Here is a 24890-nt window from a genome sequence, read left to right as displayed (position 1 = left end):
TGATGTTCTCTCTGTAAAGGGAAAGGTGAATTACGGAAAGGAAAATTAAAAAAAAAAAAAAGCCTCAGCTCAAATAGGCTCATTTTTTTGTTACCAAGTGTCTAGCATTTTCACTTTGTTCTTTCTTGTTTCTGTTCATGTCTGCCTGAGCCTGTGCTGTATCTAATCTAAATATAACCTAGACCATCCTCTGAAAAAAATTTTACCCTTGGGAGTATATCAAGTTTCTTGAAATTGAGTACAGGCAGAAAAATTTCAGATAGCTTTAGACGGAGGGGAGATATTTTTGCTCTGAAGAGACAAAAATACAGCAAGCGAGCTCTCCCTCCCTTCCTGCCTTTTAAAAAAATTGCCTAAAAAGACTACCTGTGGCTTATGTACACCCATGTCTGTGGTGTGATTTACACAGAAGGATTCCAGAGCCGCCTATGGAAAAATACGTGGTATTTTGCCTGGCATCTAAGATCTCCTTGCAGCTGGGGGGTGAATTTTGTATTCCCTCCCTTTGGGAGGAAAACCAGTGAAGGCGTATTAGTCATTTCACCTTATGAAGAAGATAAAATATTTCTCTCCCCTTCTGAAAAAAAAAAAAAAAAGCCCACAAATTGTCGAGCGCTGAGAAATGTTGACTGAGAGGCCGGGGGAGGATGCAACGTTGCATTACCTCATCTGTATACTCTTGGAGTAATCTATTAAAAATGTGCCTTGCATAATAGATTTTATCTTGCTCTGAAAATCTGCCGCTTTAGGTTGCCTAATATCCTCCAGGGGCATCGCAGGGCTGCCTCGGCGCTATAATGGTGACAGCGCGGCAGCCCGGCTGCCTTGCGCCGGTTAATTTGGGGAATCAGAAATTAAAAGCGCTGTTTTTCGGGGCTGGGGGGACGCTTCGTCGCGTTTGAAGTGAAACCCGGGTACGTCTTGGGTGGGGGGGAAACAGTGTAAGGGGCCGTCGCGACCGGCTCTGCGGGCGCGTTTTGAGGAGCGGCGGCCTCAGAGCGGGGCGGGGGGGGGGGGGGGGTTGTTTGTGTCTCCAGAACCGGTCTGAACCGGCACGAGCCGGCTCGGCCCGGCGGCGCGCCGCCTCCGGGGCGGGGCCGCCCGCCGCGCGCCGCCCCTCGCAGCCGCCGGCAGGCCCAGGGCAGCGGCTCGCTTGAGCGTCCTCGCCGCTCGGAAGCGCCTCCGCTGTCCCCAAAACCCTTTAAGAAAAGGATAAAACCCCACCGCTGATGCTTAAGCTTTAGCACCCGTGCCGCTTTTCGCCGCTGTGTGAAGATTTTTCTCACACGAGCGCCGCGGTTACTCCGCCAAGCCCTGCTGTGCCCCGCGCAAGCGGTTTCAGCAAGGTGACTCCGCCAGGCTCTGCCTCAGCCTTTGAATTCTCTTCCGTGAGCTCACTTATTATTTTTGAAGCTTTCCTGGCCGATCTGACGTTCTGCCTGCTGTATAAATAAACCCTTATTTCCTCACCGGCCAGAGAGCTGCGGTCAGCACCGGGCGAGCACGCCGAGTAGTGCTGCCTGTTAGGAGTGTGATCTGTGAAATCACTAAAAGCAGTTTTCAGTCTGCTCTGTTGCCTGAACACTAGTAATGATGTAGAGCAGCCTGGCCGTGGTTGCAAAACAAAATTTAACACGCTGCTAGCTCCTCTTGAAAAAACACCCCTCCCTTAAAATTCTTTTATATTAATGTATAATAAAAGCCTTAAACTCATCATCACCAAGTTAGGTGTCTTGTTATTTTAAATGTGGTTTTATTTGCATGACCAGCTGTTAAGAGAGTGGACATTTCACTGCAATTTATAGACAGTTGTTGCTGCAGCAGTCCCAGAAAGGGTTGTTAGTCGTTGGCTCTGAATGACAAAGATGGCAATTAAACCCCTTCCTAAATTTGCAGAAGTCCATGTTCATCTGAAGGTCCTCTCTCAGGCTCTGTGGAGAGTTTTGTTTCTCGAGCAGGGTGTCCAGAAGCTTTAACTGTTGCTGCTGCTGCTTTTTGGAAATGTATCTGATTTCTTTGCCTCTAAAGACAGAGAAAGATTTCCCTTTCTGTACAGCTTCCCCCCCCCCCGCCCCAAGTTACTTTCAGGTGGGGAGTCTTAAAAATGCATTGTGTGGGGGATGGAAGCAAAGGAAGGGAATTTAAAAAAAAAAAAAAACAACTCTATTTCTATCATGATTATTTAAATTGTCTAAGCCGACTTTGTTGCTTTTAGTCTTGTTAAGGAGCTTTTTTTTTTAACTTTGTTTTAATGCTGTAAGGTCCCCTTGTAATTAGCAGTTCTCTAGATCAGAGGCTTTGCTTAGCAAATTTGAGGTTCGGACCAGGGATGCTGGCAGCTAAGTCTAAACCCTTCATGTGAACTTCCTTTATCCTCAACTTCCTCTGCTGAGGAGGCTGAGAAGGAAGCTGTAGTGTGTTGCAAAGATAACATTTTAAAGTCACCTGTGGACAGCTGCTGATCTAAAGGAGGGGGAACTGGTACCTGGCGCAGCGTCTACTGTTCTGCAATTTCATCTGGTTTTCCTGGTAGATTGGCTTTGACTTTGGGGTTGCGTGTTTGTGTTAACAAATGGTCACTTACAATTGCATTTTTAAGGCTTTGGTTTTCTTCCAAGTGTTTGCTTAATCATCTTGAGTAGGCTGAGGGAAGGAAAGAATTAGCTGAGGTCAGGGAAGTTGAAGCTGCCCATGTTACTTTTCAGACGTGAGGCTTAGTCTTCAGAGTTCCTAAAGGCAGGAAGACATCTGCCTCCCGTTCTTTTCCTGCTGGACATGGAGAGAGCAAGGAGAAACCAAAATCCTGTCAGGGAAAAAAACAAAACAAACCAGGAAAATCGTGCAGTAAGATAGGCTCTGCAGTGTTTGGTATCTACATCTGCGTTAGTAGTCTAGATTGCCTTTCTTAGAGAGAAATATATCTAGGGTGTGATTCATTGCTAAAATAGATTAGAGAGATCATAGTCTAGAAGTGCCTGCTTGTCTCCACTGATTATGAAGAGAGTCTAGACAGCTCAGATGGAGACTTGTACGTTACAGGCACCAAAAGGTTGGTGAGAGGATTCTCGTCGTCACAGTCTTTGAAATAATGGCCACTTGAATAATTTCTAATGAATATTCACATGGAGGAATGAGTAGAAAAAGAGGAAGACTTTTATCAAACACTTTCTTAAAAAAACCAAACAGTTATGATCAAAGGAAAAATCCCACCTCTGTCTGTGTTCAGTCATATGTGCTTCCGTTAAGGAGTAGACACAATGTCCCTTCACGTCTGAGAGGCTGAACTTGCAAATTCAGTGATTCTGGGTTGTTCCCAAAGAGAATTTTTTTTTTGGCTCTGCCAAAGGCATGGATGCAGGCACTGTAATAGTTTCCAAAGGAGAGCTTTTTCCTAAAGAACTAAGGATCAGGAAAACAGCTCTATTTGAAGCATGTTTGTGAGACCTTGGCGTTAAGCTTAAAAACAACATTGGCTAGAACATGCTGTGTTTAAGCTAAGGTAACAGGGATGTGAACTGATGGCAAATAAACTTTATTGGAAACAACCGAAAATCGTGTATCTTTACCCATTGTGTTAGCTATGTAACTAATGCATTTAGATTTGCCCTTAACTTCCAAGCATCGAGCGTAGTCTGTCTACAACTTTGCAAGTGCTGAAAGTACTAATGATGGCATCAAGGTATTAAGCGTGAAAGCTTCTTAGTGAGCGATTAGATATCCCTCTACAGATCATTATGGTCAGCTGGTAATGCCATTTTGAGAAGAGAATGCAGCACATTTACAAGTGGAAAATCACAGCCTTGGAGATAAGTGAAGGGCTTCAAAGTTGAATAAAGGGGAAACAATTTATGCATGCCAGGACATATTCCTAATTTTTTAAATGTCAAAAGCATGACTGCCTGTTGTGTTTAAGAGAAGTAAAAGCTGAGTTTCCAGGAGGAAAGGGAGGGAGATGTGTACTGTGTAGATGCCGTATTTATAAAAATATGCAGATTATTGAAAACCTTGCATATTATTTGAGTGCCTAACAAACAAGAGAACAAAATTAGCCCTTTTAACGTGCATGGCATTCAGGAACGAAGCTTCCGTTATGAGTGATTTTGTAGTCTTAAAAGAATCCTGTAACGGAAATAGGGGAGACCAAATACTACTTTTTCTGATAGCTGTTGGATTTCAAAAACCAAACATCGTCCTCCCCCCAGCTACAAGTTCCCTCTCTCTTACTTGGAGAAATAAAATGTGGAGCTTTCAGGCCTTCCAAATACTTCTCTTTGAAAAATGTCTTGAGCTCAGTGAGTAGTGGCTTTACTTAGCTCAAGATGATGATTTCACCTAGAAAATGCTTAGAAATCTAGGGTGGTAGCAATAGTACCTTTTGGAGAATCCTCTCTACAAGAAGGAAGTGGCTTTCAGGGCTGTCTCATCATTTCTTCCACAGTTGGTTTGTATCTCCCCAGATGCCCAGAGATCTTCATCATCATTTTTATACCTGGACAAAAATTCGAAAAAGTCCTCAAATATCCTAGAAATAAGGAGAGTAATTAAGGTACATCTCAAGCAGACGCAAGCAATAAGGATCTTCACAGCCTAGTTCGTTTTCTGTCACCTGTTTGAGAGTACAAAACTCCAAAGGTTTGTGTGATAACGTGTGACAGAAAGGTATTGTTCTCCTTTTAAAAGTTAATTCCCAAGAATGAATAGTACAGAGTCCCCATGGACTTTGTTAATTGAGAGATGCAAAGGGCCCTGCTTATCGGGGCTGCTGCAGGTTTGACCTGCTTGTATCATCTGACACCTCGTTTGGTAAGAGGTTGCTGCATGATCTCAAAGCCTTGAATTATGTAAGACTTGTACTGTTGCTCTGAAGTTAGTCCCTCCCTGAAATGTTTGTTTACTTCCTGGTATGTCCTGTTGTATGGATTGTCAAAGATGAATAGTCAAAGAGAGGAAGCTATCAGGTTAGTAAAAATTTTCTATTCCTCTTCACTTACAAAATATATGATACTCTTTCACAGTCAGGGAATATACTGAAGGTGTCGTATGCTCCTATGCTGGTTGGTGTTTTACTGTGTAAATGATGACTTGTAATTTTTTTGTTTGTTTGTTTTGAGGTGGAAGGAAGTGAGGAATCACTTCTTACATTGTTACAGGAGAAAAGTAGATGCTATCTAACAATTACTTAAGAAGTAGTTTTGCTGAAGTTGTTGGTTTTGTTTTTTAACATTCAGTTTCCCTGTAATTTTTTAAAATCATGAAATTTGCATTAAAAAAAAAAGAAAAAGCTTAATTAACACTGCATGTGTGGCTTGTGGAATATTTCTTGTGCTGTGGCCTAGAGGTTTTCCAGTCTGTTCTACGTGAGCGCTACATCTTGTAAGCAAGCACGCAGGTGGCGCGTGCAGGCTTTGCACGTGGGAATTCCTCGGGAAGGCTGGAGGAGGAATCTTCTGTCCTGTAACGTGTACCAGCAGCGTTGCCTCTTGCTGCTTCTCCTTATCCAGCCCTGGATACCATCTACGTTTTTCCCACCCGTATCTACGTCCTCAACCTTGCTTTACGTGAGCCCTGGACTCTGAAACCATATAGAGATTTAATTAGTAAATCATAACAAATACTGCTGAATAAAGTTATGAAAGGTTCTTCTTCCAGACCTTAAGAGAGAAACATAAGGACCTTTCTGTCATGTAACGGTATTTTTGGGTTTTGTATTTTTTAGGCTGGCGTTACTCTGCATTGTTGCTTAACAAATGTAAAGACTTGCACAATTTCCTTACCAATCCCATATTTAAAATTTAACAGGCTATAATACTTCACCTGTTTTATACAAAGATTGTCACATTTTTTTTTTTTTTTATTTTCATGACTTAAATATTAATGTTTCTATCTATGTGAAATTTTACTGGAAGTTCTACTTTCATTAGTTATATTTGCATGTGGGCATAACATGAAATAATTCCCAAATGTAGTCATAGCCAAGAGGTCCATCTGTTCTTTGCATTTTTAAATGGCAAATTAATCTTTAATATATAACTCATCAAATGTCTTTTATATTGTATGCCAACTGAGATCACAGAAATGCCATTATTTGCCATGCCTTCTGTTTTAGGCAGTCCTTTACATGAGAATTACAGTTACCATTCTGGTTTTATGAAGGTTTTGGGTACCCCACCAGCATTGTGTACTTCCTTCAGTTGCTATAGTTGCTCTAACAAAGGGTAAAAAGAGCCTCCAGAATTTTTCTTGCCTTAGTCTAGTTGGCATTTCTTTAAAAGGCTATCTAAGGTGTGAAGCAATAGAAATTCTATTTCAGAAACATCCTGAATATAAATACTTAAGGCTAATTGTGATTTAGAAGTGGCGTCGTTTTGTCCATTTTCTTTTCCATTTCACTGTTTGGGCAAGGGCAACCATTTTTAGAAATACTGAACTTACACACAGTGTTATCTGCCATAAATGGAATTTCTATATTAAGCTTTGCATGTTCCAAATTTTACTTAAGAGGCATTGTTTATCAGCTGTGTATCTTGGCATGGGCTTTATTGCAGCTCCCATTTGAAGAACAATTATATTTGTTTGGAAGAGAGAATACATGATTTCAGAATCAGTCTTAAGTCCTAGCGAACGAGAATTTCAACAAACGGCATTTTGTGTAATGCTAAAACATTATCTTGAAGACAGAGGCAATGATCTCACCAGCGTTTTGGCAGGGCAGAGTACAGGGCTGGGGGATTGCTGCCCCTGCAGGGAAAGTGGCCTGGGGAGGCAGAAAGTAAGGAGCGGCAAGAGGGGGGTAGCGTTTTACAGGGTATTTGTGAGGCCAGATGGTAGACAAATGGGAGTTGTCAGGAAAGTAGGACATAAACATAGTGCCAATTTTTTTAAGGCAAGGCGGGATGCTTTTCTGAAACATGTTAAGTGTGAACGCTGAAGACAGAAGCAGAATTAATTCGGCAGGCCTGTTTGCCGTGGCCTACCAGCAGTTTTGTGTTAGAAAACTATTATCCGTATGCAAGACTGAAATAACCTGGCGGTGAATCAGACCCATTGCTTTTCTGGTTTTAATGTATCTATGAGAAAGGCCTTTTTTTTTTTGAAGAATAATATCTAGTGCTTCTAGATAGGACAGCGTGCTTGTCGACGTCAGTGTAGTTACGGCTGAGTGGTTTTAAGCGTTGACTCCCAGGAAATCATTTGACGGTGCTCGTAAGGTGAAAGTGGTTGCTTCTTACTCCTCAAGTAAACATATAGTAGTAGTATACTTGGAAGCAGTAGTGGTTGCATATTAAAGAGCACTAAGAATCTCGACTTACAGACAGTACTTAGAGGGTGTTTTTTTTCTTTTTAAGATGCTTAGTAAATCCTTTCATGAAAGCAGTGCACTTGCTATTTAGGAGACTCTTGAAATTTTGCTTTCTTGGTGTTTGGAAAAGATCTGGTCTTCTGCAAGCCAGGAGATCAAGTTTCTCAACCTGCTTTGCTAGTGATTCATTGAATGACCTCAGGCAAAGCCCTTGGCCGCCTCTTATCTTATTTTTCCATCAGCAATGCGGGGATGTTAAGACATACCTGCCTCACAAGAGTGTTGAACTAAAATGCTTTTTTAAAGATTTTGTAGGCTCTGAGGTGGCAGTTGCAAAATCCTAATTTAGATTGTCTACAGATAGTTGGCAAAAGTTGTTAACTTGAACAGTATTATGGTAATTTTAGCAAAGATTGAAAGCAATTTTTGTTCTAGACTGGACAAGCCACTCCTCTACAGTAGCAGGTGAACTCTGCCCTACTGTTTTATTTTAAAAGTTGCTGTGATTGCAGGCTTATTGTTACTCGAAGCATTGAGTGGGAGCTCTTCTGTAGACAAGTCGCTGCAGCGCTTGAAATAATTTGGCTGAAACCTTTCCCAGTTGGAGGAGGTGGGAGTTTTGCACGGCTTTAGTAGGGCTGGGACTTTGCTGTGTGTCATATAAACCTGTCCAGAGCCAACTAACGACTGCTACTAATGTGCCAGGTGCCTGGCAGCACTAATGCTTCCACCGAGGTTGCTATTTTAATGGCAGAGAAACAGTGGGAACAATGTAAGAAAAAACTTTTGAAGAGTATGTCTGTCACTTGTGGATATTCTCGAATATGGTCAGATCAGAAGGAGAGTTGGATAAAAAAAAAAATCTATGTGACACATTTATGTGAATTAGAAACTCTGTACTGGTACACAGCAAGAATCTCTCCAGTCATACCTTTTTATCGTTGTGTCATTTTTAGTTCTGTGATACACAAATGCTTCAAAGTTGGGGTGTTTCTCAGAGGTGTTCGGTCTTGACCCAAGGCTCCTCTTGATGAAGGGACTGTTGAAAAAGACAGGCTCTTTGGGATCACACATTCTCACGCCCATCCTTTTTGTTCTGTCTTTGCATTGGTGGAAATTTAATTGTGGGAAAGCTATGCCGAGGAGCTGGGTTTGTACTTCACCCTGAAGGCCTCGATGACTTTAATCTTTCCCAGCGCTGAGTTGTGTGATTGCGGCCATGTGCTGAGAAAGCATTTCCTCTCGCGTTGAGGAGTTTCATTCTTGGCAGTCCCGTTGTTCCCAAGAAACATCCATATTTTGAAAAGGTTGCGGCTGTGGGAGGCTGGCACTCGGGTCACTTGAGCTGCTTGCGAAGGGCTCTGAGGTTTGATGCCAGCACCATGAATTTGACTGTGAAGTTAACAGAGAGCCAGTGCAGGGAGCAGAGGGCGAGGATAGCATCTTCTCAGCAGTAGTAAGCTGTTGTGGTTGCTGAGTAGGCCATTTGCTAAATAGATAGGCTAATATATTTTTAACCGATAAACTTTTTCCAGGTTAGTGTTTTTGTTCTTGGCTGTACTTAGTTCATTTTAACAACCAAGCCTGAGGACAGGTACACGTGGGTCATGGAGCTAGGTGGTAACCCTGCCTGGATTGGGCAGAGTCTGTAGCAGCCAGACATGGATTAATATATATATTTTAGCAATCATAATTGCTGGGGTATTTAGTGACAGTGAAGACTTAAAAGGACCCCGAGGCTGCCTTGAAATTCTCAGAGCACGTGGCTTCAGGGGAAAGATGGTTCTAGGGGGTGGAAGACTTTTTGTACTGGTCATCTGTCTGCCTTAGCAACCTCTTTATCTTTTCCATGGTTAGCTTCAGCCTGCTGCTTCTCATCGAAGTTCAGGTGTCTTAAAATGACTGAAAGGATATAATCACATGGCCTGTCAGTGAAATTGAAATGTGATTTTAATTAGCCAGTCATCTGATTTGGGTTGGAAATATGGTAAATACTACTTGGAGAATGTATCTTAAAAACCTTACTGGTCAGATACTGAAAAAAACCTATAAATGTACTGGTATTTGGCCAACTGAAACATACAAAGTAGTCATGTCACTCTCATAGTTGTGTTACTTTCCCATGGCCTTTAAACATGATTTCTGTAGATTTAGAATTCCACCACGGTATGAGATTTCTTAAGTCTCCTTTCTGGGCTGGGTAAGACAGAAAAAGGTAAGGGAAGGAGGTTGTCCTAATTTCATGTGGTTTGGTGTTGTATAGATCTGTTTCATTGCTTCTTTCTTTGGAGCAGTATATGCTTTTGTTTGTTGCGCACTGATTTTTCACTACTGTTTCCTGCTTACATGCAGAAGGGTTTTTTTTCCCCCTCACAGATTGTTTTATCCTAGCTGCTTGTCGTTAAATACTTCTGAGGGTGTGTGTGTGTGTGTGTGTGTGTGTGTGTGTGTGTGTGTTGACAATTACAAACCAAAGTTCCTTGGGTGGCAACTTTTCAGCGGCTTGAAGCAATGCCAAGAATGTCATGCAGTCACATCCTGGCATGCTTTTGAACACAAACTCTGAAGGTACTGAAAGGCCAGGGTTATGGGCATAGGGTAATTACGCAGAGAGAATATTAGGTGTAGCTGTCTGTTCCTTTGCTAACTTTCTCCACCCTCCTATGCTGAACAGCCAGAGCCTGCTTATGTACTTGCATTAAAATTTAAAACTTTGTTATGAAATGGAAAAACAAGATTCAAATTCTTTGTGGTATGCATATGTGAGCTGAGCCTGTTCAGCTGTTAGCCTGTAGTAGTCTAAAAAATAGGATAACAATTTGTTATGTCTTGATCTGTTAATACGAATAAACTTGTTTGACTCAGTTTTCTGCTATCTTTCACTTCAGATACAGCAACTCCTCCTTTTAGCTAGAAAAAAGACTGTTTTTGCTTCCACAGATCTTATTTCTGCAGATTTGAGGAATGGGTATTCTTACAAATACGCTGATGCTGACTGGTGTTATTACAGGACGCATCATGTGTACAAAACTACCGCCTGCTGATCACCTTTGTATTTAGGTCAGTGTTAGAACAAAGTGAATCAGCTCCAATAAAGACATGTTTTAACCGTCCACCTCGACCTCTTGAGTTTTCAGAAGCCACACTTGAAATTTCATTGTAATTATTACTGCTTGGCTATATCAGAAGAGCCATGTGGATTATTAGAGTAATGCTGATGACTTCACTTTGCTTTGTTACAGGTTATGCAGTAATGAGTGTACAGTTCCCTGGAAAGATGCTTAAAAAAGAGCAGGTCTGCATTCAGCTGGAGTTCAGGGAGTCAGAAACTTACTCATAAGCCCTGCTCCCAGTTTGTCCCTGAAATTGTACGTATAGGACTTGCAAACAACAGGGGTGTTGGAGCAACAGAGGGTTTCAGCTTTGGAATTTAGCACCTGGTTTGGTCCAGAGGTAGTCCAAGTTACTTATCTTCAGGGCACAGAAGAACGCAAACTCTTAAGTTATCTGCCTGCTTTGACCTCTTTAAGGAAAGAGGGTAATTTGATTTTTATGGGGATGCAATTCTTGGCATGTGTAGTTCGAAGTGTGGTTTTTAAATCACACATATCTAGAGGATGGGGGAAATTCTACTTAAATACCTGTTTCAGATTTGTATAGTATTAGGTAATACTACAGAAATAGCAGCCTATAATGTACCTGTACATGTATTACTTCAATATATCATTTTTCATCCAGAAGAGGAGTCAAAGAGCTTTTATGAGCTGTATCAAGGATCCTTTAATCTATAACTAGCAATGGAATATGACACATTTTAAAGAGTTTTTTTTTTACTTTTTTTTTTTTTTTGGAGCAGTTAGCATTATACTTTGGTTGGATTTTGGGCGGCAATAACCAGGACGTTTTTGTTATTTTTTCCAAACAGTATATTTTTGCTTTCAGGATTTTTTGACCCGTTTTCTGGCACTGTTTTCTGGAGTTGACTGTGTTAGGTGCAAGGAATCTAACTGGCAGTTTGTTTCAGTGGTGACTGTATCAAGAATCTTAAAAGGGTTTGTGTCTTCTGGGTTGACCTCATCAGCATACAGCACTGTCACTAGCTGATATTTGCAGCTGATACTTTTTGCATAGAGATCATCCGCCGTGGCTTAACTCGTATCTGGAAAAGGGAGTAAGGAGGAAAAAAGGTTCCTATTATTTCCGTTTAGAGATTACCGTATGTTAGCTTTGGATTTCCTGACTAGACTTGGGAATCTTCTGCTGACATCAACCGTGTGAATAACCTGCTGTCATCTGGGATTCGTGCTGAGGGAGGTTGTCCTGTGTTATTGTCCTCGATAGATCTTTCTAGGAGATAATCTTTGCTTAGAGATTATTTTTGACAGTGTGTTGAATCATAGCTGATCTAGGCAGAGTTCCTGATTTCAGTTTATTTTGGCAGGAAAAAAAATAGTATCTCTGAATATTTCTGTAAAAGAATTTCAGATCATTTTAACAGTTCCAGTTAAATGTGTTTTAAAGGGAGCTATTAAAAAGCCATTTTATTTTATTTTTTTCCTGCTAAAATTTGGCATATGTTACCCTGAAAAATTAAAAGGGTTTCAAATGATTTTTAGATTGCTTCTTTTTTTAACTTGCTCTGACTATCGGGGCCTAGTTTTTTAAAATCTGGAGTTTGGCAGTTTACTGCCTGCAGTGTGTGTTAATGCTTCTTCCTACTTTATTTTACCTGAATGGCTACAGTGTTTCCTGGCTGCTGTAATGAGGGTAGTCACCAGCCTTACAACTGACTCACAGTTCTGAAATCAATTCGCAGAAATGACAATTGTCCCACATTTTAAAATTGCAAAAGGGTAAGGCAGGTTGCAAGATCCCTTGATTCAGCGCAGCCTGCCATTGACAAAAAGCAGCAGGTATCCTGTTACATTGACTGATTTCGAGTCTCTCTTTTATCTCATTTTGCTGGGGAACAAAGAGAATGGCTCACTTTGTCTCCTTTTCTCAAGGGCTTTCATTTTTCATACGTAAATAGAGCATAACTGCAGAGTTAGTTAGTAGAACTGAAAAATGCAATTACTTGACAATGAGATATTTCTGTGGAAATAATAAGTGGTTATATACGATACGCGCACCAGGACTTGAAATATCATCTGCACAGTTTTAAATGAGAAAAAAAGCAAGTTTTGTACGTTCTGTGAGCTGCAGTGTGCCAAGTACTGAAACTGGTGATGCAGACACATTCGGAGTCTCATTTTTGTAATCTGAATCCCATTCCTAGGTTCTTACGCTTTGACATTGCTGGGGCTCTGCCCATATGAATAAAGCTTATGGCTGGACTATTAATAGATTTTATGTTGATTAATAGGAAGTAGATACAGAGGAGACATTTGTGATTAAGAACACCTGCATCTTATTTACTTTGAAAACACTAGGCAGTTATGTGTAAAGCAAATGAGCATTTTTAAAGGGCTTTTGCGGTGGAAGCGGCTTATAGTAGAGTACACCTGTGAGAAAAGTATGTAATGTCCACTTCCTTATTAAGGTAAAATGATCTCCTTTTTAACTCAGACTTTCCATCAGATTTCGCTAACAGTGAAATCATAAATCTTCTACTTTACATATTGTACACTATGAGGCCATGAAAAGAGCTGGAGTGAAATTTTGAAAGTTTTGTGCATATCTGAGTCAGACAAAAGAGCGCCTAAAATCCTTCCTGGTTAAAACTTCAAGTGCTTTGTGAATTAGCATATGTGACAAGAAAAATTATGAAAAGCACCTAAAAGGCGAATACAACTGTAAGCCTAGTATATTTTAAAAAGCAAATTCCCAGCACAGACTCCCTTTCTGTGAAATGTGTGTGTTGTGACAGCTCAGGAGATTAGTTTTTTCTGCTTGCTGGCATTCTGCTCCAGTAAGTTTACATGGATGTTGAAGAGCAGGTTTCTCCGTGTTGGGAAAAGGCTATGTGCCAGAGCACATTCTGCGTCTGGAAAAAATCAGCACGTGTCTCCTTGTTTTTATATTGCTAGGGAAAGTGGAAAATGAGGTTATAAACCTATTTTCTTTATGCCATTTTGCGTGCCTCGAGACCTATCGATTACTTGAAATACTGTCAAGGAGCATGATGATCAGAGCTATCTGCTATCTCCCTGTGTTAAAATTTCTTTAACTTTCTGAACAGTTGTTTTTCTAAAAGCTTTATGAGCTTCCGCTGTTAAATAAATTTTGTTAGGGGAATTTTTAATAACTTCTTTTCTAAGATTTGGCAAAGGACAGTTGTTTTTCAGATGACTTACAGGAAAACGACAAGCCATATTTTCATTTTAATATTCTGGGAACATATCCTTGTGCAGCTTACATGTGTTAGTTCTGTATATTTTTAAAACTAGGGTAGTTTGAAAGGAGTTCTGTTTTTCTGTTTGGTACTACATGTAACTCACTGTCAGATGCTTTATTTTGATTCTGCTGTGTGCTATAACTGTCCAGCAGACCAGCTATAATTAACTGTTCCATCCTTCTCCTGTTCACAGAACATAAAAACGTTTACTTACTCTTGAACATTTATGTCTGTTTCTTCAACTGGAAAAGTGACACTGCTTTCTCTAAAGAAAGGGGAGTTGGACTGCACAGTTTGTCCCTGCTACCATTTTTTCCCTCTCTAAAAACTGACCGAAGAGAGATCAGGAAAGCGCGAATTACTGTCTCCGAAAATGTGTTTATATAGAATTCAAACCCTTGTTGTAGAATTTATTGTCTTAGACTATTGTTTTGGAGATGCAGGTGGTTCATTACCAGGACATCTTAAGGTGTTACCTGGAGATTGTCTTTTCCCCTAGGGGAAAGCTGTGATTGTAGTGACATGTTCCATATCTTAAGCATCCTTTTAAAAATGCTAAAAATAGCCCATTCCCATTTTAAAACACTGTTTAAGTATAAATCCAATGCTGCCATTTACTTAAAAGATACAATCTTAGAAAAGTAGACTATTTAAAATGCTTTAGGAAATAGGTAGTTGATCATAATACAGAGCATCAAGACCTGAGAAGAACAACTGAAAACGGGTAAAGGGGCAGAGGCTTGCTGAAGCCCTAAAATGTATTTCAGCCTTCCTTAAAGGGAATAGTAAAATGTGAATTGCTGTTGTCAGTTTGGAAATTGCTTTCAGATTCTCCCCACACGCATTCTCTGACGATATTTGTGTTTTAAAAGGGGCTTCTCTATTTTGTGCCAATTTATTCCGTAGTAGTAGATGATAACTAGCGTTGCCCCTCCAGACTACTGCAAGCCTCTTTATGTGGGGCCAGTTTTCTCCTCCGTTTCTCAAAATGCTGTAGAGAAAGGCTTGACTTTTAATGAGGGCTTGAGGTGGTGAACAGTTAGCGGCAGGGCAGGAAGCAGGGGCAAAGGGATAGTCACTGGGTGAAAGAGTTATTGCTGCGATCTCGTGCAAATCCTGTCCTCTGTCCCGAGGTTTGGATTGCGCAGGCCAGCTGCCCCTTGCTGAGCTTGTAGCTGAGCCCATGCCGAGGACGAGGGCAAGAGAAAAGGGGTCAGTCTCTCACTCCTTTCCTGGCATTGCCGCATGAGCTCTGCTCTCCCAAAGTGATGCCGAACTTCCTCCTTTGGAAGTAGGAGGAGAGTGTGTGGGAAAAGCGGGAACGTGTGAAGGAGCTTGATGTCGACTGGCCTTACCGGTCGGTCAGAAAAAGGAGGGTTGTAACAGGAGGGTGAGACCGGGAGGAGAGTTTTCTCACGTTTACTGTCACTGCTGCGTTTTGCCTTTTTTTATTCTGTTTTGCTTTTCTGCGGTTTTGCATCCTCCTTGGATTGTTTTTCAGCATTTTCAGAGATTGTCTTCCCTTCTGCGCCTCCAAATACAGAGGGGACAGAGTCCGGGGGCCTTTAGTAATATGCCACAGCTCTGGTTACATTGGGACGTTGAGAAAGAAAACCAGTTATTTGGGATCAAAAAAAAAATAATTAACTTCTGTTTATCGTTTCTTATAAGATATGGGAAGAAGACAAAAAAGATTCACTTGAAAAGCAGCAAATTTCAAACTGATTGGGTTATTTTTGCACATGGCAAACCTTCAGCCCGCAGTGTTAAATCTCTGAAAATCTCTGAGTTCAAATTCTAGCGGGATTTTGTAGAAAGTTGGTCATGCAATGGAGAATGAGCTCTCCAGGGTTATGTCAGACAAAATTATTTTTAGAAATGTTATGAGCCCTCATGCCTCAGGGAAGAAGTCAGCCACTCTGAAGGAGATGACGTGTCCCCACTGGGCAAGCTTTAATAACGTTATTCTCTATATTTCTTACTCTTCGGCGAAGCATCTACCAGTCTGTGCTGCCGAGAGTCGCTGGACTAGATGGGCTCCCCGTATGATCTAATATGCAAATCCTCTTCTGCTGTAATTGTTGTTTATGAAAGATGTTGGGTCTAAATGCTTTATACCCTGAAGTTTGCTGTTGAGACTGAGCTTGTAAATAGCCTCTGCTGATTCATTCGCCTCTATCTAGGTTATTCTCAAGCAGTTGGCAAAAAACTTGCTGCGGTTTTCTCACAAGAAACAGTAGCTTTTAGATTCAGCTCTTTAGAGGTACGAAGCTTTTTTTTTTTTTTTTTTTTTTAAAAAGATGTTAAGAGGCATTAAGGAGAAGTCTGGAGCCGATTTTCAGATTGACGGCAGCACCTGAGAGCACCGTAACATTTCCATTTTATGCGCGAGGATGCCGAGAGGGATTTTAAGGCCTTGGCAGACCTGTGTACCCGCTCTGTATTTTTCCAGTCTTCCCACACAACTCCTAAGCTGATAAAACACAGCATTACACTTAATTAAATCTTCTCTATTGTCACGGAATGTAACAGGATCTAGCTGACATTTTACCCGTATTCTGTTTCCTTGACTGTCTCCTCCAAGGATTTTGTACGAGAATATTTGTAGAACGATTATGAATTCCTTTGTGCAACTGGAACATGTTTTGGAAACTGGATTTTCTGCGTCAAACAAAGGGAAAAGGAAAGTCTTTTAAAGAGTCGAATCCATCTTGTTTCCCTTGTTAGTACAGCTTGTTGCTGAGAATAGGTATTTTAACTTGCATCTGGTATGAGAACTGTGCTGCTGTCTTGCGTGCTGCGGGTGGCTGCTGTGCAAATACAGCATGTGGGTGTGCAACCAGTGCTGCAGTGCTGAACGATTTCACTCGCTGCCATTGTTGGTGAACGTACTCGATCATTGCTCAGAGGAAGAGGAAACAGATGAGTTAATTTAAGCAGAAAACCCAGCAAAACTTTTTGATTTTAATTGAAATGCACCCTCTGTCCTCTGGTCTCTTTGTGTCTCTTTACACTGATCTTTTATGCCTTTTGTAGCAGTGACTCCAGCAGCAGCTCAAGCGACGAGTCCCCGGCACGGTCAGTTCAGTCGACAGCAGTTCCAGCACCTGCATCCCAGCTGCTTCCATCTCTGGAGAAAGATGAACCCCGCAAAAGTTTTGGGATCAAGGTTCAAAATCTTCCAGTGCGCTCCACAGGTAAATTCATGTGTGAAAGTGTCTCTTCGCAATGCCAGAATTAGGGAAAAAAGGAATAGGAAGCAGATTAGAGACTGATTAAATAATGTTTATGGTGCATTTTTGATATTAAATGTGTGCAGTATTTTGAACATCTTCAATACTGAATAGGAAAACATGAGTGCAGTTTGATGAGCCATCTTCTATGAAACTTGATTTCAAGGTAATTGCTGCCATAAAAATGAAATACAGTGATCAGATTACTTATGAAAAGCATTAAGTTTTGAATGAAGATACCTTTTGGAGACATCAGAGTTTTTCAGGAGTTTATGATGTTCTAGCATTCTTCACTGAGTTTAAGTTCTGAGTTTTCCAGGTCAGAAGACGAGTCTTCCTATCAGTGTTACAATTTTTGCCAGAAGTTTGGCTTCCTGCATCCCTGAAAGAAAACCTAAATAGCAGGCAAATCCCAGAGGCACTGACTATGGTAAAGCTTACTCAGTGCCTTCCCCTACTGGATCCTACTGCCAGTTTCTTTCAGTATTAGTAAACCTTGGCTGTTCAGGCAAAACTTTCCCATGGTCTTTTTCTGTTTGGTGTCTGCTCAACATAGTTTTGCACCGATAAGGTTAAAGAAAAATACTTTCTTTTTCTCTGTAAATAATTTTTGTAGGCATTTTGTTGAGAGAGACTACCATGTCCATGCTTTGGACAGTTGGGTAGGGGGTTGTGTTTCTGTCAGACAAAGGCCTTTTTTTCATCCCCGTGGAGGAAAAATTCAATGCAGGTTTGGCTATGTTAACGGGAGTCTTAAAAACGCCCTGCTGTTGACTGCAACGTGGGGGAGAATGGAAGGAAACTTATTGAGTCATCTGCTAGAAAAGCAACTGGGAGAAACTTTAGGGCAGCTTTGGCCGTCTGATGAGTAGATGTTGCGAGACGATAGCATATTAAGTTTTCCCCCAAAAGCCCTGCCTCATCTAGTAGAGCGAGTGGATGGTGCTCGGAAGGAGTGGTGAGCGATGAGAGAACACCCTCCATGACCTGGATTCATATCGAAGAAGCTGAGAGGTGTGTATTAAATGAGGCAGGGGCTTAAGGGATGACAGGATTGCATCTTTGACAAGGCAGTTGAATGCTACCTCAGAGGACTGGATTCTCGCTCTGCTTCTGCCTCGGTTCTTGTGTGATGATGGGAAAATTGCTTAATTAGTGACCATCTGTGAGAAATTTTTGCAAGTCTCCAGCTCGAGTCCCTCGGCTCGAGCACTCACAAGCTACTGGAACTGGTGTTTTGAAACAGTAATGTGGATTTCTCGGGGGCCAAAACCAGAAGCAGCTCAAATTTTTCGCTTAGGGCAGTTTTGACCATTTGTTCTCGCTGCGCCTCAGTTTCTTTTTTGTGTAGTATGAAAATATTAGGGTTTTCTGTCACAACGTTGAGTGTCATAAAACACCCTTGGGCATATTCATAGTAATATCTGAATAGTGCATGGTAAATAATGCAGGGAACCGCTCACTGAAGAGATGACCACTGTCTGTTCTCTGTGTTGAATGAGGGAAAAATCCTGTGGAAGAAAGAGCATGGGGTCATTTGGAAAAAAATGTAAAATAATTCATATATGCAAAGGCACTGACTGAGTTAAAAATACTATTTGTTAACTTTTTGAGTAGCATATGTTGCAGGGTTAATATCCTTTCTACAGATTTTTTTTTGTAGGATTCCTTGAAGTGACATGACACCAGAGTAGGTGCCCCACAGATACTAGGCAGATCGTATGATCATGAGTCAGAGTTTGCAAAATCTGATGACTCTGCACGCCCAGTTCTCTTTCTGAATTGACTGAAACAAATGCTGTATAACTTTGATTTCCATTCCGGGTGCCTCATCCTTACTTTGCAGAACTGCTCTATGCAGTATCTGTTTGTTCACACTTTCAGTGGTGGGATTATTAAGTAACGTTATTTATTTCTTCTTCATCCTCTTGAAGGGAATGTCTCTTAGAAGAAATAACTATAACCTATCAGCTTTTGTCATGTAAAAGCCTGCACAGGTAGTTTCTTGGTTTTAAAAAAACAAGATAAGCAGAAGGGTCAATTGGAAGCCTTTTTATTGGCAAAATTAACGTCCAAAAATAAAAGGCCTGACATTGTCACTTGTGACAATTGTGAACGTTCAGGTTCAGATGAAATTGGGTGGAGGCGTGTTTCGGAGAGAATATCAGATTTCTTTGTGTCTTTTATGGTTCTGTTAAATTGTTAGGAAATACATTCTTATAGTAACATTTGTTTATTGGCTTAGATACAAGCCTTAAAGATGGACTTTTCCATGAATTCAAGAAGTATGGAAAGGTGACGTCGGTGCAGATTCATGGGGCCTCTGAGGAACGGTATGGGCTGGTGTTCTTCCGACAACAGGAGGACCAGGAAAAAGCACTAAATGCCTCAAAAGGAAAACTTTTCTTTGGCATGCAAATTGAAGTGACGGCCTGGATAGGACCAGGTAAGGTCCATGCAGTTCTTATGCTTTATCTGGACATGTGACCACACGATGGGCATGTTCACTGACTTAACAAAAAGGCAGCGTAGGAGTAAGAAGTGTTAAAAGGGCCTTGCTGCAGAAGCATAATTTAAAGTAACTGGGAAATATGCCAGAATAAATTCCAGAGCAGGAAGAGTGAATGCTCTTAGGTCAAACAGGGAGAGATCCAGTCTTAAACCTCAAGCTAGGAAACCTGCCATCCTCTCAAGCAGTGAGATCCTCTGGCCACTGGAAGAAACAATGTAATCTTCCCTATCTCAGTGAAGCAGAAGCTAGTAGATAATCTAAGCATAGCGTTGAATGCTCAGCAGGCTTTTTTCTGCTTTAGGATGGCAAAATTCTTGAGGCTTTGGCAGCATGGCATGACTGACTGACTAGTGAAATCTATAGCATTGAGCTCATGGTTTTAGTTCTTGCACTGTGCTTCAGTTATTTGCTTAGAAATTGACTTGTGAAAATATTTTTTTTCCATGTACAAGGAAGCCTTATTTGAATTCTCAGTAAGCACTAATATTTGTTAAAAGAATAAATTTCTAGAGAAGCAGAGGTAGAATGCAGCTGCTTTTCATTTGAGGATGCTCAAATTCCTCAGCAATTAGTTAGTGATGTGATGCAGAGAGTTCAAATTCTTTGTAAATAAAACAATCAGAAATATAGTGCTACTGTATTTTTGTCAAAGACGTCGATTATTCTCGTTCCAATCATATCTACTAGTCTGAAAGTAGACGTGAAAGAAAAAAATAAAAGTGAACCAAACTCACATGAAAAACGCCTCTGTGTATTATAGATTTCTTGCTCCCTTTTGCCTCTAGAAACTGAAAGTGAGAATGAATTTCGTCCTTTGGATGAAAGGATAGATGAGTTTCACCCCAAGGCAACAAGAACTCTCTTCATTGGCAACCTGGAGAAAACAACCACCTATCATGACCTTCGCAACATCTTTCAGCGCTTTGGTGGAATAGTGGTATGTGAATTTTTTTAGTATATAGGGGTATAATTGTCCATTGCTTCTGCACAGACCTGTAAAATGCTATAAGCAGTGGTAAACAGAATGTTGATCACAGATAATTCAGTCTTTCAAGATAGATATAGATATATGTAGAGAGAGAGAGAGAGATATGTAAAATATATATAATTACATTCTATGTATTTTATATAATAATTTGTCATTTATCTTGCTAGAATACACCCACAAGCTTTTCTTTGCATTTCAGGTGAAATCTTAGCACGCTTGTACTGGGGGAATAACTTTGCAGTAGAAGCACACTCTTAGGAGCAGTAACAAGAAACGTATTTTCTGTTACCTCCCAGCCTTTGCAGAAAAACGTAACTAGTTAGGCTGGTTATAAATATGCTTAGTGCTGTTTTCATGTTTGATCAGTACAACTCTATGAAGTCTAAGCTTCCTGTTGATTTCTGAAACAAAGGGTTTAGTTGCTGCATGTGAAAATAGCCATCAGCTATAACAGTCTGTTCCCTAACAATACAGCAGAACAGGCAGTAAGCAGATGGGTTAGTGATGACACATGCAGGATTCTGCTCTTCAGCTGAACTGGCTTATCTGAGCGAGACAGATAGAGCAGCAGTCGTTCCCTCTCTTCTCTTCATGCCACTCTGTATCGAGTCATACCAATATTGGATTAAGATAAGTTTTCCAGAAAAGTAAAGTAACTATTCACAGTGAGTTTAATTAATATACTGGTGAATGTACCTGAGCTTCTACTCTCATAGTTTGTCTTATTATCATGTCTGTACAATGTTCTTGTGGTAGCTGTGGCCGCTTATGAACATGCAGTGCCTTATTCATTCTGTTCTGAAATATTTTTGTGACTGTTGAGGTATCAGTCATACATGCCCAAAACCCCACGTGTGCTTCCCCTCAAAAAGGAGAGGGTGGGGTGGGGGCATGCTTCCATACATGATGCAGGCAAGTAAAACGTTCATTTTCTTATGAGGTCGTCTGTCAGCTCTTATGCATCCTGCCTCTACTGTAATCTTGACATCAACACTGATTTATGAATCACAGAGTCTGTGACTTAAACCCTTCTCTAATGTTATACCAGCTGAGCTGTCCTGATAAAGATGCTTATCAGTAGTAGGGCACTGTCTTGCAAATTGTTTTTTTTTTTTTTTTGTGAAATAGTGCTATATTGTCAATGTTATTAATTGGTCAGATTTTAGTGATGGTGCTGCATGCAGGATTTCCATGAAAACTTACAAGCTCAGGTGCAAATGGGACCAGCTTTATAACCGTCTCAGTGGATAATGAGCAAAGCAATGATATTTTATTTGTCAGTCAAAAGAAATGGCTTGCCCAGGGTGAGTGGTCAAGTATAATTTGCCACGGTTGCAATAGAGCTGCTTCAGACACTTGGAAATTTAGTCTTCTATTAGTATTCCACTTAAATCATTAGGCTAGAGCTATAGAAATGTAACAGTTGTGTAAATCTCCCCCTGTTTACTTCTGTTCTCCTAGATAAAGAGCTCGGGTGAGACCATATCAGACTGCTGCCTTGTCCCTAAATTTATTAACCATGAAATTAGCCTGTCCTGAACGTTGGAACGTTTATGCTTAAATTAGCGTGCTAGCATTGGCATGTAGCTCACAAAGGAAGCTTATGCTATTTAAACCAATAAAACGAAACACTCTACCTTGTATTTTCAGCTTGGAATGAATCATAATATCGTGAGTTTGTTCAGAGACTTTCGGTACATTTGCCAGTACTAGTGCTAAGCTTGAATGTTAACCAAATGTCAACTCCAGGCTTGCTATTTTTTTTAATTGATTAAAATCAGGCCTTTTTAGGCTTTAGTAGCTTCCCTGTGACTACACTCACTTTTGAATGGGCCTGCGGTGTCTTAGCATCAAAGATCAGAAATGACAGAAGTTCAGGGTCTTTTTTGCCTTTGCCATATCAGAGCCAAGTTGGTTTGAGAGACAAGTCCGGCATCACTTTCTCTTCCTAGGAACAGGATGGATCAAATTTATTTGGAAAGGGAACCCTACTTGGCTCAGAAATGAGGATTGGTTTGGAGCAGGTTGTTTTCTCTTGAGCCTTTACAAGTAAAAATTCATCTATATTTCTTTGATTCTGAGTTGTCTCTTCTTGACGTTAATATTAACAAACCAAAGCTGCTGTCTGTTGATCAGGTTAGGCTTACTTCTATAGGACTGAGTTTTAAATCTGTGTTATGAAGAGCTTTCCCTGCATCAGTAAGGATTTAGCTTTACCACTTGAATGAGATACAGCAGAACAATGAATTTTTTAGCTATCTACTAATGTTTAAATCCTCTATGAAGAAAACATTAATTAAACTGTGCTTGCTGTGGCATGGAGCTCTAAAAGAAGTCCGCTTAGATCTGGTTTACATTGCTGAATGGTTGTTTTGTTTTGTTTTTTTCCTAGGATATTGACATTAAGAAGGTGAACGGTGTTCCTCAGTATGCATTCCTGCAGTACTGTGATATTGCAAGTGTATGTAAAGCAATTAAGAAGATGGATGGGGAATATCTTGGAAATAACCGACTCAAGGTAAAGAAATCCTCCCGTGGACCGTATCCTTCTCCTTGTTAATTTTGTCTACAGTGTCATAGAATTTTTTTGCATCAGCTTAGACTGCGGAAGTGAGATTTTTTTTCCTAACGTAGGTCAGATTAGAGAGTGATGATTTCAACCACCACTGTAATTGGGATTAATTGGCATTTTTGTTGGCTGTCTGAGCAAGGAGGCCAAGGATTGAATAGACTTGGAGACTGACGTTCCCTGGCCTGTAAAGGTAGTCCTTGAAGGTCTGCATCTGGTGAGGCAGTGCTGGGAAGTTGTGCTGGTACTGATGATAAAGGGAGGCTGTCAGTCCCCAGAGCTGTCAATCTGTCACCTTCCAGAAGCGTTCAAATTGTACACGAAACAAATGTTGTCAAACATTGTATTTGTTTAAGCATGCAGAATTATTTGTATTAATTGCTATTTGATTTTTGTCTGGCTCGCACCTGTGTGAGATGCTGATTTTAAAAAAAGCGTACAAATGACTAGCTTTCTTCAAATAACTCTTAATTAGGCGTGCTCTGTTCAGTTAGTTTAACATTTGTGAATTGTACTGATGGAAGTTTTGCCCTTTTGTGTTCAGCTGGGTTTTGGAAAGAGCATGCCTACAAACTGCGTGTGGTTAGATGGTCTTTCTACAAACGTTACGGATCAGTATTTAACTCGACATTTCTGCCGATACGGGCCTGTGGTAAAGGTAGGTGGGAGGCTTTGGTGTATGGTTTGAAGGTGTTACTGTCTTCCTTTCTTTACATCCTATCCTTTCAACCCCGACTGTCCAGGGCTTTATAGCTCAGATAGAGAAATTCTCTCTGGGGTGTAAATTGGCCTACAGGGATCTATAGCTTTGCATCCTGCTTATCCAATATATAGAGTAGCTGCTTCTGGTGTTTCATAAACAAGTATTTTGAATGAGCCGAGATAACGAATTTTGGAACCCGTTTGTCGCTCTTGTGCAGTACAGTCTCTCCCCAACAAATTTTCTTTAGGATGCTAACATTGTAGGAACAGCAGTCTAATTATGTGGTTATACTTATGCATGCTAATTACATAATTAGACATATATTAGACTGTATTTTTCATTAGACCCCCAAGTGACTTTTTAAAAGCAGATAGAATAGTCACGCCACCAAAGGTGCATCAAAGAAAAGAGCAAGTCAAGGATTGTGCAACATACCCATTTTATACAACGGAGATTTATGCACATGCTTAAAGCTAAGCATGTGAGTTGTCCTGTGTATTTTCGTTGGACATTGATGTGCTTAAAGTTAAGCAACGTGTGCAAATCTTTGCAGGATCAGGGTCTTGCCTCTGTAAGGACTTTTGTGGGTTTGTGTTGCAGCTTTGACATTCTTTATTATAGTTGTTGTTGCCTGAGCAATAAGCTTATGTTGCTAAAGGAAGCTAATATTTGTAAATTGAGCATTTAGCAACTGACGAGTGGTACTGCAGACTGTGATAACAAAAAGCTGTTTCCATTTTGTGATTAAATGTTCCCTTTACCTTTTTTCCCCCCTAAGACTTATTGGAAATTTTTCCAAAAAAAAGTAAACCAAGAGAAAGTACAAAACTGAGTCACCAAAGAAAAAAAATAAAAGTAAAACACAGAAAAACAAAATAAAGGCATAATATACCTCAAGCCACAATATCCACAATTCAAAGCAGTCCCGTGTCCTTTTATTGTCTCTTCATTACAATATGCCTCATCAGAAAAGCCTGGAAATTTACCTTGCTAAAATTATTTTCTTACTGGTATCCTCATGACTTAGGATTTTGTTGGGACTGACATTAAGTCCTGTGGATGAGGCTCTTATTTGGTTTTTGTTTTGTTTTTTTGTTTTTTACAGGTGGTGTTTGACCGCTTAAAAGGCATGGCCCTGGTTCTCTACAATGAGATTGAATATGCACAAGCAGCTGTAAAAGAGACCAAGGGGAGGAAAATCGGTGGGAATAAAATTAAGGTGTGCAGAATGACCTCCAAAAAAAGAAA

At 40.5% G+C, this 24890-nt stretch overlaps 1 protein-coding gene across 3 annotated transcripts in view; it reads left to right on the top strand.

Moving 5' to 3' along the window:
* Positions 1–24890, top strand: part of SPEN (spen family transcriptional repressor) — a 73013-nt gene that overhangs the window by 29698 nt on the left and 18425 nt on the right. For 2 of the 3 annotated variants that reach the window (XM_068916271.1, XM_068916274.1), the window contains 6 exons: positions 16674–16834; positions 19116–19316; positions 20168–20319; positions 22763–22888; positions 23484–23597; positions 24748–24861. In XM_068916271.1, the coding sequence (XP_068772372.1) occupies positions 16674–16834; positions 19116–19316; positions 20168–20319; positions 22763–22888; positions 23484–23597; positions 24748–24861 (868 nt within the window). The remainder of the gene's footprint in view (positions 1–16673; positions 16835–19115; positions 19317–20167; positions 20320–22762; positions 22889–23483; positions 23598–24747; positions 24862–24890) is intronic. The other variant, XM_068916272.1, reaches the window with a different exon arrangement.

The sequence above is a fragment of the Struthio camelus genome, chromosome 21 (genome assembly GCF_040807025.1).
Source record: "Struthio camelus isolate bStrCam1 chromosome 21, bStrCam1.hap1, whole genome shotgun sequence".
Taxonomy (NCBI): domain Eukaryota; kingdom Metazoa; phylum Chordata; class Aves; order Struthioniformes; family Struthionidae; genus Struthio; species Struthio camelus.
This window is presented reverse-complemented; position numbering and strand designations above follow the sequence as displayed.